The sequence below is a fragment of the Callionymus lyra genome, chromosome 2 (genome assembly GCF_982586985.1).
Source record: "Callionymus lyra chromosome 2, fCalLyr1.hap1.1, whole genome shotgun sequence".
NCBI classification, from domain to species: Eukaryota; Metazoa; Chordata; class Actinopteri; order Syngnathiformes; family Callionymidae; genus Callionymus; species Callionymus lyra.
This window is the reverse complement of record NC_141819.1, coordinates 23,045,859-23,058,982: the sequence shown is the minus strand read 5'-3', so window position 1 is coordinate 23,058,982 and position 13,124 is coordinate 23,045,859. Positions and strand designations below refer to the sequence as shown.

General features: G+C 39.9%; 2 protein-coding genes across 2 annotated transcripts; one reads left to right on the top strand and one right to left on the bottom strand.

Moving 5' to 3' along the window:
• The first annotated feature begins 363 nt into the window (after positions 1-363).
• Positions 364-3,748, top strand: tectb (tectorin beta). The gene is made up of 9 exons (XM_087782965.1): positions 364-433; positions 515-705; positions 1,786-1,937; positions 2,037-2,109; positions 2,237-2,340; positions 2,420-2,503; positions 2,971-3,133; positions 3,217-3,295; positions 3,702-3,748. Exons 1-9 carry the CDS (start codon positions 364-366, stop codon positions 3,746-3,748), a joined length of 963 nt encoding a protein of 320 aa, XP_087639091.1.
• Positions 3,749-4,400: 652 nt separating this feature from the next.
• On the bottom strand, positions 4,401-12,514 carry gucy2g (guanylate cyclase 2g). Its single transcript, XM_087782964.1, has 22 exons — positions 12,146-12,514; positions 11,354-11,702; positions 11,169-11,278; positions 10,798-10,980; positions 10,584-10,728; positions 10,371-10,506; positions 10,196-10,299; positions 9,935-10,101; positions 9,716-9,856; positions 8,514-8,597; positions 8,254-8,358; positions 7,636-7,707; positions 7,404-7,566; positions 7,175-7,324; positions 6,895-7,072; positions 6,062-6,202; positions 5,727-5,919; positions 5,123-5,297; positions 4,952-5,050; positions 4,739-4,830; positions 4,573-4,674; positions 4,401-4,493 (listed from the first exon to the last, which is right to left on the bottom strand). The coding sequence occupies exons 1-22, from the start codon at positions 12,512-12,514 to the stop codon at positions 4,401-4,403; spliced, it is 3,351 nt and encodes a 1,116-aa protein (XP_087639090.1).
• Positions 12,515-13,124: the final 610 nt, after the last annotated feature.

Below are 13,124 nucleotides of genomic sequence, written 5' to 3'. Positions count from 1 at the left end.
AGAAGTAAAGTCCATTACTTGGGTTCAAACTAATCACATCTACCTGCATTTACATTTGTAGAAAAGACTCATGAACGTGATTCCCACCAGACTCTGGTCATTTGAAAGTCAATGCTTGTCCATCAAAGAAAGCTTTTGTGAGTCGCCGGACAACAGAGCCCCTAAAGAATTCAAGTCAGGAGAAAGAGGTGAAGTTTTCACCCCTCGAAGATATATAACTCCTCGTCATTTCGTTGAGCGGTTCGTAAAGAGTCATGATGGTTCTCTGACGTCTTGTTTGACCCCACAAGTAAGTGCTGATTAGAAAATAGAATACTGTGATTTATTTCATTCGTTGTTTCAGTTTTCCTTCAGCTTCCTATCATGGCTTCTTCAGCTGCTGCGCTCCTGATGCTGCTGCCTGTTGCTTGGACCTGCACTCCACAAAAAGCAGGTAACGGTCCAGTCGTTACATCTGTTTGACCACATCAGAAATGGTTAATCTTTTTTTTATTTTATAAATATATTCTCTCAGACTATGTCCTGGTGTCTTGTTTCCCCAACATCATCATCGCCAACGTCCCGGAATGTCCTTACGGCTGGGAGATGGACCAGCTGTCCTTGGGTGGAGTGTGTTACACTGGAGTGCACAGCACAGGCTTCTACCGCTTCATCATCTCGGACCTCACTCCCAGGAATCACTCCTACTGTGGCACCCAGGCTGAGGTGAGACGGAAGTTTCTTCTTTGAAATTATTATTTCCACACTTGTTTAAGGGCGATTAATGTGTTGATGTAAGTGTGTCTTAAATATATGTTGGACTCTATTGTACTCATCAGTATGTGACTGTTTGTATAAAACTCTATTTTAGTTTAAATATTTACATTAAAAAATGTAATTAAGCCGCGCCCACTGAAAACACTTTCTGGGGGGGGATTTAATCTTGTTTACCATAACCACACCCACTCTGCTGTGATTGGTCAAACATCAAGGTTTATCAATGTGCGTCATCAATCCCGGAAGTCTCCATCTGCAATGTACTCCTTGTATAAACAAAGCGGGGAGTGATTACAGCTGGCTGGAGGAGGAGTGAAGCCATTATTACATCATAATGGACCCCACTCTAGTAACCTCTTGTTCGCTTGTTCATAATAATAAATTCAAAACATGTTCATGTTGAGACACGCATCTTGGAGAAGAAGACTTTTTAAAACATGTGAGTGAGTCAGGAGAGTTTTTAGTTGCCCTTTAAAGAACATGTTGCAACTTGTCACAAAGTTTTTAAAGTATTTGAAGTGATATATTTTGTGCATTATTAGTCCATCGTTCATTATAATTTATAATTCACTACAAGAAGAAACTAGTCCTCAGCTCAGCTAGTACATTATAACAATAATAACTTGGATTTTTTCAAATGTTCAGTTTAATTGATTAATTAATGCAAAAGTTTAAGATGACCATCAGTGATTTAAATAAAGTGTCAACACTGTATCGTGTTGTTACAGATAACTCAGTTTAAAATGTGTAATAACACAAGACATTGTTCCCACTTTACTTATAAAAGCTTTATAATTCTTTATACAGCTTGTTGGTAGTTCCCATACATGATGACAAACCATCATAAAATCTTTTCATAAATGCAGTTTAATGTCTTATGAATATGTTTGTAATGCATTGTAAGACCCTCATAGAAAGTGTTACCCATAAATTGACAACCACAACAAATAAAATCATTTTACCTTCACATGTAAAAATATTACCAGTTAATCTTGTTGACATTTTTAAATCTAAATCTTGATTTCACAGTACATACCAGGAAAAGACCCCAGGTACATCTTCTTCAACTCCATCGTATCCAACGACACGTCGCTCACACTTCGCCACCAGCCCGTCAACTACACCTTCAGCTGCACGTACCGCGCCGCCTACCTGGTCAACAACGCCATCTTCAGCCAAAGGTAAGACTCAGCGATCCGTTGGAAACCTGGACACGTCACCTCTGCTCATGCTCACTCAATGACTTGCAGCCTTTTTACTAAACCATCTGCCTCTTCCAGAGTGGCCACAGTTTACGTCAACAACGGAAGTTTAGGCACTTTCAGGTCACAGTTGTCTATGAATGTGTTCACGGTGAGTCCGGGTCGAATCACAGAGAAGGCATCGCACTTTTTTGGTCAATCCGTTTTTGCTTCTTCTTGCTCACACCCTACCTATGATGTGAGCACGCCTTGACACGAAGTTCAATCACTGATTACAGAATTCCAAGTTCCTCTACGCCAAAGATGCTCCGTTTGTAATCGACACCGCTGAGATCGGCTCCGAAGTCTTTATCGGCATCGAGGCTAAAGGACTGAGCAACAGGTGACGAATGTACTTTGACATTATTGAAGTGATGTGTGAGTTAATCCACCGTTACAAATATAAACGTCTGTCTTTCTAGATTTAAGGTGGTCATCAACAACTGCTGGGCCACTCCCTCGCATCACTCAACCGACAGGAAGAGGTGGAGTCTCATCATCAACAGGTGTCAACAGGAAAACAATTGAACTACAAGCAAATGGAAAAAACTTTAAGGGGTTAAAGTTATTTACAGAATTAAGCCTGTTGGTCTGTGGAGTTTGGATGTTTTGCCATTTGCTTGCTTGAGTTTACTCCAGGTACTCCACTTTCCTCCCACAGTCCAAACACGTACGGAGGTTGACTGAATACTCTTATTCGTCCATAGTTGTGTTTGTGTGTTTGAATCGTGGTTTATCTCTGTCGAATTTTTTCAGGGTGTCCTCTGCCTCTTGCCCTAAGTAGCTGGGATAGATTACCCCCGGTCAGCCAGATAAGGGAATAATAGTGAGAAACTAAAACAACGTTTTTGCATAACTATAACTTAATTGTGAAAGCTGATGATTTAACAAGAAAAAATAATATTCCTAAAGCCTTATAAAGTGACCTAAAAACATATTTTCATGGTGACAATCAGTACTTCTGTCCTCCCAGTTGTCCGTCCGACAACACTGTGACTATATTTGAGAACGCTAAGGACAGTCGCTCCACGTTCAAGTTCAACTCGTTCCGCTTCCAACGCCTGGAGAAGGTTTCCACCGTGTGGCTCCACTGTGAGGTCCAGGTCTGTGACGGAGAGAGACTCGCGTGTCAGCCGGTGACTACAAGACTGAACGTCTCAAATCGTTTGTTAGCTCCAATGTATTTATAAAGATCTAGTTTCTGTTTCCTTCCCTGAAGAGTCCGTGTTCTGTGAGAAGTCGTTCATCTGATTCAGAACCAAGTGCTGGAGTCTTGACGGCAGAGTTTCAACTTAAAGGTAGATCAGTTACGTTTCATTCAAAAAACTGTTGTTAATTTATGGTTTTTTTTTCTCCTCATATAGGCAACAGCTTCTCCAGTCATGGTCATACAACAGGTAATTCAATCAAAATTGATTCATTTATATGATGAATGTATGTATATGATGTATTTATTTCATTTTTACCATTCATCATGTTTTCCGTAAATTGAAGACACCATTAGTATTTTAATATAATTATTTAGCATCTGAGCCTGAACAACAGTGTTTATTAGGTATTTGTCAAAGATCAACACAGTCAAACACATGTTTTTATTCCTGTTCAATAGTCAGTAAAATGGCGATATTGTGATTTATATTTCAAAAACACAAACTTTGAGTGGTTTTATTTCGGTTACGTTTTGTCTTTTTTTTTCCTGTTAAGGGGCTTCACTTTTCATCCTACTGGTGACCCTGATTGAGACGTTGTGATTCTGTGAATCTTTCATGAACCTTATTCCACGAATGTACTTTTTGGAAGATTGTTTCTCTTCAACAATAAAGACGACTTTTAAAAATGTGAGTTTATTTCTCTGCCTCAACACAAAAAACACAAACACTATAATTAAACAATGTAGGTAAAGTCAGTTGACTTACTGTGAATTGAGTCATATGCTTTACGCTGAATTTCAATATTACAAAGAAAACAAACCATGTTTTGTTGAATCCAAACAGGTTTTTATTTATTTAATATTTGAAAATGTTTTGTGTTTTGTGTTGCAGCCTGTCTTGATTCTCAGCTTGACAAAAGGATGAGCAAGAAAAAATAAGTAAAAAGAGACCCAGAGACTACACAAGGGTTAACCATATCGAAAAAAAAAACAAACTCTTTTTACTTATCTTTTCTTGCTCATCCTTTTGTCAACACTCAGGGTGCATAGATAGACACTGTGTGAGTGAAGAAGACTACTGGTTTATATATGCTACATTGTACACACATAGATTACAGCTAATACAATAAATAAAGTAACCCAACCAACAACAAATCCTTAAAAGTGACGTCAATAATTAACAACCAAATATTTCCTGTATTTTTCAAACACGGCTCTGATAAGGTTCCAGCTTCTAAGATAAATAATTCTCCTCAAACGTGGTCTTGGGTCCTGGCACCTGTGAATTGTGCTTTGGTCAGCATTTTCTGTGTTTTTCTGTCGGCTGCTTTGGGCACATCTGTTTTCTTAGAACAAAAATACAGAAACCACAATAAAGCTTAGGATAAATTCAAAATAGTCGCACTGTTGATTTGATACCAGTACCTCCATCGACGGGTGCCCTTCTGGCGTAGAGCTTTGAGGGATGACCTCGGGGTTAAATCCCTGTTTACTGAGCAACCAATACGTCTTGTGACATCCTTTCCCCTGCAGAGACACGATCTGATGTGATGCGAAAGAAACTCAAGAGAATAGACGTCAGTCATTTCACCTTCATCTCTACTTCTCCTCTCTCCTGCAGCTCAAAGCAACCGGCCTTCGCCAGGATGTCAGCCGTGGACTGTGACGTGTGAATCTTCAGAGCTGAGAGAAACATATTTACACCTGCATGTTTTTATGGTATGTATGGATGATGCACATCATGGAAGAATTCCCCTACATAACACTTATACCCATCAATGTTGGACTTTTCTTTAATACTTACGTAAGCTGTTACTCTCCATACGGGAGGCCGTGTTGACCGTGTCGCCGAACAGACAGTAGCGCGGCATCGTGCTACCAACCACACCGGCAACCACCGGACCTTCAGAAATAAAAGCAACACTTGTGTGACCAAATCTTCCTTCTTGACCGTGGGACAGCGGTTACTCCTCACCCGAGTGAATCCCTATGCGGATGGCCAGACTCTGAGTGGGCATGTGGCGGATCCTGAAGAGCTTTATAGCGAAAAGAAAGTGCAAAGCCATGGTGGAAATCTCCCACGCGTGCATGTCGCCATTGCTGATCGGTACCCCACTGGCCACCATGTAAGCATCGCCGATAGTCTCCACCTTAAAAGATGACACCATTTGAAAAACCTCACGATGTTTGCTGCTTATGGATTTAACTTTAGAGAATGAATTTTGAGAATCTTGTGGCTTCTGACAGTGATTTTTCATCCATTGGAACCCTTGGGGTGGAATGGGGTTAGTTGGCCAAGCAAACGTCTTTAAAGATAAATCTGTGTGTTTTTATGAAAAGTATCAGAGCTGAAGTAGATCAGGTGTTTTACGATTTATACTTGGAAGATAGCGCCTTCACCTACATTTATGAATTGGTCTTTGTTATCACATAACAAACTTAAATGATTAGATAAACATATACATTGAGTCGTCCACATGAAGTCTACTGCCATCAGACCTCCCACATCTGGTGTATATGATCACTTTGTTTCCGCTTGATCCTCATTAAAATAAAATACGTTATTTTCTGCTTCATACTTTGTAGACGTCGTACATCCTGATGATGTCGTCGAAGAGGCTGTAGAGGTCATTGAGGAACGCGATCACTTCCATGGCCGAGCTGACGGAACACATGGAGGTGAAGCCGACGATGTCCGAGAAGAAGATGCTGACCATTTCGTAGTTACGAGGCTCCACTGAGTTTCCTGCCATCAGCTGATCCGCGATGTTCCTGCGATCGATGGAAGATTCACATGATTTCGAGAACTTCAATTTGGTAAATTGACGACATTCACAAAGCAACAAGCTGAATGGAGCACAATGAGGGTGTGGTTCTGGATGTCTTCTTCTCTGGTCATACAGACATTGGTTACCTTGGCAACATGCTTGATAGAAGTTTATCAGCTCGGTTCTTTTCCACTGCCAGCTGATTGGTCCTTTCGCTGACCACTTCCTCCAGGTGATTTGCATATTTCTCCAGTTTTTCCACCATATTGTCCAGTATATTGGCATGACTGCAGAGCGAGAGAAAACACGATCCATTTGGGTTGTATACGGAAGTAAATGTGTGCCATCGGACTTTGAATATGAATTTCCAACAGGTAATGTTTTTACAGAATAATAGTCTGACTTTGAATTTTAAAAACCTTTAAAAAGTTTTTTTTATTCAATGCATGAAATAATTAAGTGTAAATTTGAATGTCAAAAAAAATAAATAAAATGTAAACAAGTCAATGTTATTCCTTTTTTAACGCAAATGAATGTATGAATGTAACAAATTAAGTTACATTTGTTTTCAGTGTTTGCATACGGGCAACCAAGGAAAAGAAATCGATCTCTGACGTTGCGACATCACGCAAAAGTCACAGGAAGAAGGAGAGCGTCAGGGAAACCAACATCTGTGATGCTGCTTAGGTGAGTCTGTTTACTTTATTTGTGTTCGTAACATTGAATAATAAATATTATTCGACACATTGAACATTGAATTTCTTGTACTGATTTTTTTAACATTGAACTTATAGATTTGATTTTTTTTTAAATTAAAATAATTGACACTCCATTTTTCTATGAAATTTACCGGCATTTTTTTTACACAGTATTTCTTGCAATGAAAAAAAAAAGTGCAACTAAAAAACTTGCTTGAAATCTAAGGGTTTTTAAATTCAGAGTCTGATTTGTCTGCTGTGATTCAGTGCTTGGCTCTGACCTGTCAGGACTGGCGTCTTTCAGCAGTCTCCGTATTGACCCTGACGGTGGACGGTGATCTGGGTTTTCACTCCAGCAGGCTTTCAACAACAAGTTGATTTTCTCATCACACAGCTGGTCGGACAATGCTGGCCGAAGCGGTTCTCCTCGTACAGGTGTTTGCAGCTGCCTGATAATCTCTATGGCAAATAGAACATTGTTTTTCTCCACATGATCACGCGACCTCAGTATTATTGTTGCTATTATTATTATTATTATTTTGACGTGTGAAAAAAACCTACCTTTTGGCTCCAGATTTACTTCGTGGTAGGGTCCGAACTTGGAGTTATACATGAGTTCCCACATGATCATGGCAAAGCTGTAGATGTCACCTTTGGGCGTTCCGTGGAGATCTTCTCGCCGAAGGAGTTCTGGAGCCTTCCAAAACATTCCTGCAGCGGGAGCCAGCAAAACATCTGGTAACTATGGGAACACCGTGTTGTGTTTTCATACGCTCATCCACTCACCAACCTTCATATTTAGGACTTTCTTTCTTCACGATTTTATTGCCCTGTTTAAACTCCCAGAAACCAAAGCCAGACAGCTTGATCTGCAGGCGGCTATCCACCATGCATGTACTAGGCTTTAAGTTGCCATGAAATTTGAGACTACTCCGGTGTATGAAATCAATTCCCTGCAACAAATCAAAATACTTTGTTTAAGGGTTTGAACAATCACACGAGAGAACAGGAAGAAAACATACGTTAACAATGTCGTAGGCAAAGGAGAGTTTAAATATTGTGTCGAAATCAATGTCGGATGACTTAAAAATATCCTGCAAGAGAAAGGGTAGAGTTTATTACTTCAGTTGGCAAAGAAATGTTCACATACAAGAGGCTTTTCAATATTTTTTATGTGCAAACTGAAATGGGTGTGTGTCCAAAAAAAGCTTTAATTTAATCGCTTCGTCTACCAATTAGAGCCTTGAAAACATGACCTCAGCGATGTAACATACCTATGAAAGATGGTCTCTGCTCTACACTATGTTTTAGTAAAAGTCTCACTCCCTATAAATTAAAAAGTTTGTATTGTTACAAAAAACAATTGAGCCAAGTGAGAAATCCTTGAGTGTTAACAGTCGGGGTTACACAAAGTTTGGCTCATTACACGTGGATATAACGTGGGCACTAGTAAAGACTATAATAAAAATATGAATTAATAATAGTAATTGGTTATGACTGTGTTTTGATGGAACCAAAACAATCAAGTTACTAAAGTTAGAAGTAAGGTTGATGATTGTTACATTTTAATTTTGACACATCTAAATTTTTCCAGTATTTTGCAAAGGACCTGCTATAAGAACCAAGCATATAACACTGACCTTCAGGCTTCCTTTCCGGCAGTACTGGACCACCAAACAGACATTGGGGGGCTCAGCACACACACCAAAGAACTGCACCAGATTTTCATGTTTCATCTCTTTCATCTGTTCACAAAAGACATTAAAGAACGTTTAAATACCTTAAATATCTTATAATAAATGTGTTTCTCTTCAGCTGAGACACATAATGTATCTTTTTCAGTGACAATCAGTAAGTTTAATTTTTAAGAAAACATTTGACTAAAATATAGGACACTTACCGCAATAAATTCAGCTTTAATGGATGGTGACTTTATATTGTTCGGAGTGTGATTCTTGAAGTACTTGAGGGCCACTTGATTTCCCTGTGAGAATGAAAGGCATCCAGTCCACTTGTAGGTAAGCCTCAGCCGAGACCAAGATATGAACAACACCAAAGAGTTTCAAGACTTTTCTTGATTAAGAACAATACCCCCTAAATAGAAAATCTAAAATATATCATAAATGTTATACTCAGTTACTTCCTTGAGTTGAGTTATTATACCTTGCATCATATTGAAATCAATTTTGACGAGATACTGTCCATTGATCTCTGAGGAGGTTTGTCAATGTGTGTACCATATGTTATTTTAAAGTAGCAGTCCATTATCCTTGACTAAAGTTTACATAATTGTTGCTGAGCGAGATCGGGCAAGATGTAGAGAACTCAAGACCAATACCATAGACCCTTGGAACCAAGATGAGACTCAAGTCTTGAGACAGAGCTTGAGAAGAGCATCCTAGAATTCAGTTAATGTCAATAAATCCTAAAATATAATAACCTTATTATAGCAACCTTTTCCCTTTTTAAAGGGCGACTAATTTGTTGATTTGTCTCTTAAGTAGATGTTGGACTCTATTGTATCATCAGTATGTGTTTGTTTGTACAAAACTCTCTTTTCATTGAAATATTTACATTAGAAAGTGTGTTTAAGCCCCGCCCACTTATATTTTTTTCTTCCATAGGTTTTGCCATAACCACGCCCACTCTGCTGTGATTGGTCAAACATCATGGTTTGTCACTATGCGTCATTAATCCTGGGGAAGTCTCCACCTCCAAGGGACAAAGTGCTGCATGATTACAGCTGTCTGGAGGAGTGAAGCCATTATTACGTCATAATGGGCTCTTGTAACCTCTCGTTCGCTGAGATTTCAGACGGGGGAGAACTTTATAAAGTAATAAGTTCAAAACATGGTCATGATGAGAGACTTACTGCATCTTGGACAGGAAGACTTCAACATTTGAAACATGTGAGTGAGTCAGGAGATTTGGAGTTTGGCATCAGTTGCCCTTTAAATAAATTAGCTAACATATTTTGAAAGTTTAACGAAAAGACCTTGAGCAGGAAAAATATGAAGTGTGTATTCAATAACTTAATGCAATTTTACAGTTGTCCATGGCTGAAATCAGTCTGAGCAGAGCAGCCTTAAATAAAAGATCTACCTGGTAGACTCCTATTGTGGTGTAGATCTGTTCTTTGCCTGTCTTGTCCTTTAGGTTGAAACTGTTGTTCGAGACGTTTGACTGAGATCCTGCACTGCCACTCTGACTCGGTGTGGTGCTGAGGGAAAGTCCATGGTTCGTCTGAAAAGGAAGCAGGAAATTGTGCTTGACAGTTGGAACAAGACGCCCTTGATGACCATTCCAGTGAAGGGCTCCTACCACAGGCTCTCTGATGATGGTGATGTCACTGTAGTTGATCAACCACCAACAAGAATCATCTAGACTTGTCTGAAGACGAAACTTCTGCAGGAAAAGGATTCCAATACCGATGACGGCAACAATGCCGATGACAGGGAAGGTGACCAAGAGAGCGAGCAGGGTGATGTCTGTGAACACAGCCAATTATTTGAGTTTTGTATTATCTGTTTTTTATCTTTAGCGATTAGCAACCCTTACACATGCTGTGCTAAGCTACGTTACCATTTGAAAGCCAGATGCAGAATTCATTGTTGAAGCCACACTCCGGTTTGTCAGAGGGCGCTCGTCCCTTTGGCCATTTCACGGATGCAAACTTAGAGGTTGGGCTGAAAATGTGAGACAACTGTATTGACTGCAGAACCTCAAAGATGGTATCATGGAATGGATGCAAACTTACCGAATCTCCTTGTTATGACAGTCAAAATGGAGAATGGGAACAAATTTGGTGTTGCTTCCAAAAGGCTGAAGGTCATAAATAGAATAGTCCAGATTTCTTTCTCCTTCCTCATCAAAGTGGACTGAACCTGACGCTCCTGGAAATATTGGTTTGTATATAATGAACCGTTGCGTGAATACATTCTTAGAGTAAAATTAATTACTGAGGAACTACCGTAAAATCGAATGTTATTTTTGTTTTTCAGTCCCTGGAGAATTTGCTGTCCATCATACGGGTCTTTCCCATCTTTAATGACTTCCTTCAGTCCCATTGCGTACAGAAGAACAGCGTCGTGCAGGTAAGCAGAGTATGGGCTCACCTTGTGTCAGTCACGAAAAGGTTCAATTCAGTCTTCAGATGACATCACCGTTTATCGAGAAATCCCTACCTCCCTCTCCGAGGTGATAGGGCTCTGGAAAGGGTTGCCTTTCAGTCGTTGGTAAACTTGGTCAAAGAAGTCGTAGTACTCGTAGCCATCGTAGGTTCTCTGTCCAATAATGAACGTCATGTCATAGGCTCTTATGGCTGTGTCGTCGATTTGACTGTTCAGGGAATGTTTCCACAAATTATCCTGCGTAAGAAACAATCGCCAGATCATATTAATGAATGTCTTCTCAATGCCTAACTATCATATGAAGAAAAGCATCTTGAGGTATGTCAGCACTGCACAACATTTGGACTTTTTTTCTCATTTGAACAACATTGAGAATCTCAGAGATGGTTGTTAATTTTATGTTGATGCTCTTTAGGTTCACTCGCCTCAAACTGTTGCACCAGGAAAAAGACATAGTCACCATTCATCAAGCCCTGACGTTCAGCCTCCATTAACAACAACAGCGAGTCTTCTTTGTTGGTCAGAACCACAATCACTGAAGGTGTAAAAGGAAATAATATATAATAAAGTATGGTTTCATTGACGGTTCACATGGAAAATCCTTCCTCACCTCTGGCAACTGTTGCAATGTACTTAACATTACGAGAGAGCAGCTTAGAGTCACTCGTGTCGAACTTGACAGCAGCCGTCAATTTAAACTTGGCTTTTAGTGGACTCTCGATGGTTTTCCACAAAGAGTCCACCTTGTCCCAAGTGTTTGTGTCCAACCCTCCTCCTATCATCGCGACATGGCTCCACCCAAAGAACTCCAGCGTCTTCACCAGAACCTCTGAGCTCCTTTTAAGAGGAGGAACAACATTTATATACGAGTCATAGATGTCCTTGTTGTCCATTTTAGAAGACTGTCCCACAAAGCCAAACATGGGGATCTTCCAAGTGGATGCAATGAGACCAGTCACCTGTAAAGAAACACTTAAACACTTAAAATGATCGTGCAATTCCTACATCATGTTATACCATTCATACTTTAATGTTTTTCTCTATTATATCTTTCAGTCCCATATTATGTCGTATTCAATTGTGTATTTTTTCATTATACCTCGACATAACATCCATCATTAGAATTTTTGAATACCAACCCTTTAAAAATTATCCTGTTATACCCTTCAATGTCAAACTGTGTCATCAAAACACCATAATTCCATATCTGTGTACTACAATGTCATGCATTCAATTATCTATTTGTATCGTTGAGGTCATCCCGATATTACTAAATGATCATAATATAATAAATGTAACTAAGAATATCAGGCCATACCATACCATACTGAAAGCAATATACACTTGTTTCAAGTAATAAAAGCAGGACATGACAGTTCTGTTATAAGTATATAAGTCTTACCTCTGCCTCCTCAGGACAGGCTGGTCCAAAGAGCGCCGATACATTCTGTCTCCAAACCTGATGGATGAACCTGGCCAACGATTCTTTAGGATTACAGTCAGTATTTGTGAAAACATAATCCAGACTGAAGTTCCCCAAGAAGGCAGGATTGGTGTTGACCTTCTCTATGGCGATCTGTATGGCCGAGCCGAGCCGTTGGGCGCTGAAGGGGTAGGACATGTTCCAGGGAGCCTGGAAGCCAATCAGCAGCTTGTGCACCGACACGTTGCTGCCGTTGTTGACGCCGGCGGCTAACGAGGGCGCTAAGTGGATCGTGAGCACCACAATCCACTTGATTCCAGAGGACCACATCTCTTTCTTCATCATCATGCAGGCAACAACTGCTTCGTGGCGGTGGGTTTAAATAGTGCACCTCCTGGGTGATGATCGTTGAGGAGGAGGATAGTCAAGATTCAAACGTAATAAGATGGGTTGGTCCGTAGACTCTGCAGGTTTGGCACACCTACTCAACACGTTTCAATGTGAACCAGTGTTGGTGTCATGTTTTTTAGATTATTATTCACGTCTATTGTTTTTTCTTCTGACTATGGAATTTATTACGTATCCTTGGGGTAAAGGTGAGGGACACCCTAGACCAGAGGAATCAAACTCAATCACACAAGGGGCCAAATATTTCAGCAGTACTGGTTGACGACGGAAACTAAATGTATCTTTACCAAACTCTGAGTTTGACTTCCTTGATGGTTCAATCTATCTTATCTCTGTGTTCACAAAAACCCCTCATCAAATTAATTTTCTTCAACGTCACTTATTGGAAGTCTGTGTATAATTGTTGACATCTATAATCTCTAAAGTTTGACATGGGCAGCCATATTCAGCCGCCACACACACATGGATTAGATTGTTGTTGTTGATACTTTTCCAGTTAACAATTTCAAATAAAGGATCCCAGTCTTAACTCTCAATGTGAGTTCATTAG

What these genes read in the sequence shown, in the direction of transcription:
- gucy2g (XM_087782964.1), bottom strand. Translation starts at nt 12,514, where the DNA reads ATGATGATGAAGAAAGAGATGTGGTCCTCTGGAATCAAGTGGATTGTG. An exon ending in GCCGGAAAGGAAGCCTGAAG is followed by an intron (nt 7,708 to 8,253) that starts GTCAGTGTTATA and finishes TTTCTCTTGCAG; the next exon opens with GATATTTTTAAGTCATCCGA. An exon ending in TTGCCTACGACATTGTTAAC is followed by an intron (nt 7,567 to 7,635) that starts GTATGTTTTCTT and finishes GATTTGTTGCAG; the next exon opens with GGAATTGATTTCATACACCG.
- tectb (XM_087782965.1), top strand. Translation starts at nt 364, where the DNA reads ATGGCTTCTTCAGCTGCTGCGCTCCTGATGCTGCTGCCTGTTGCTTGG. An exon ending in GCTAAAGGACTGAGCAACAG is followed by an intron (nt 2,341 to 2,419) that starts GTGACGAATGTA and finishes CTGTCTTTCTAG; the next exon opens with ATTTAAGGTGGTCATCAACA. An exon ending in AGAGACTCGCGTGTCAGCCG is followed by an intron (nt 3,134 to 3,216) that starts GTGACTACAAGA and finishes CCTTCCCTGAAG; the next exon opens with AGTCCGTGTTCTGTGAGAAG.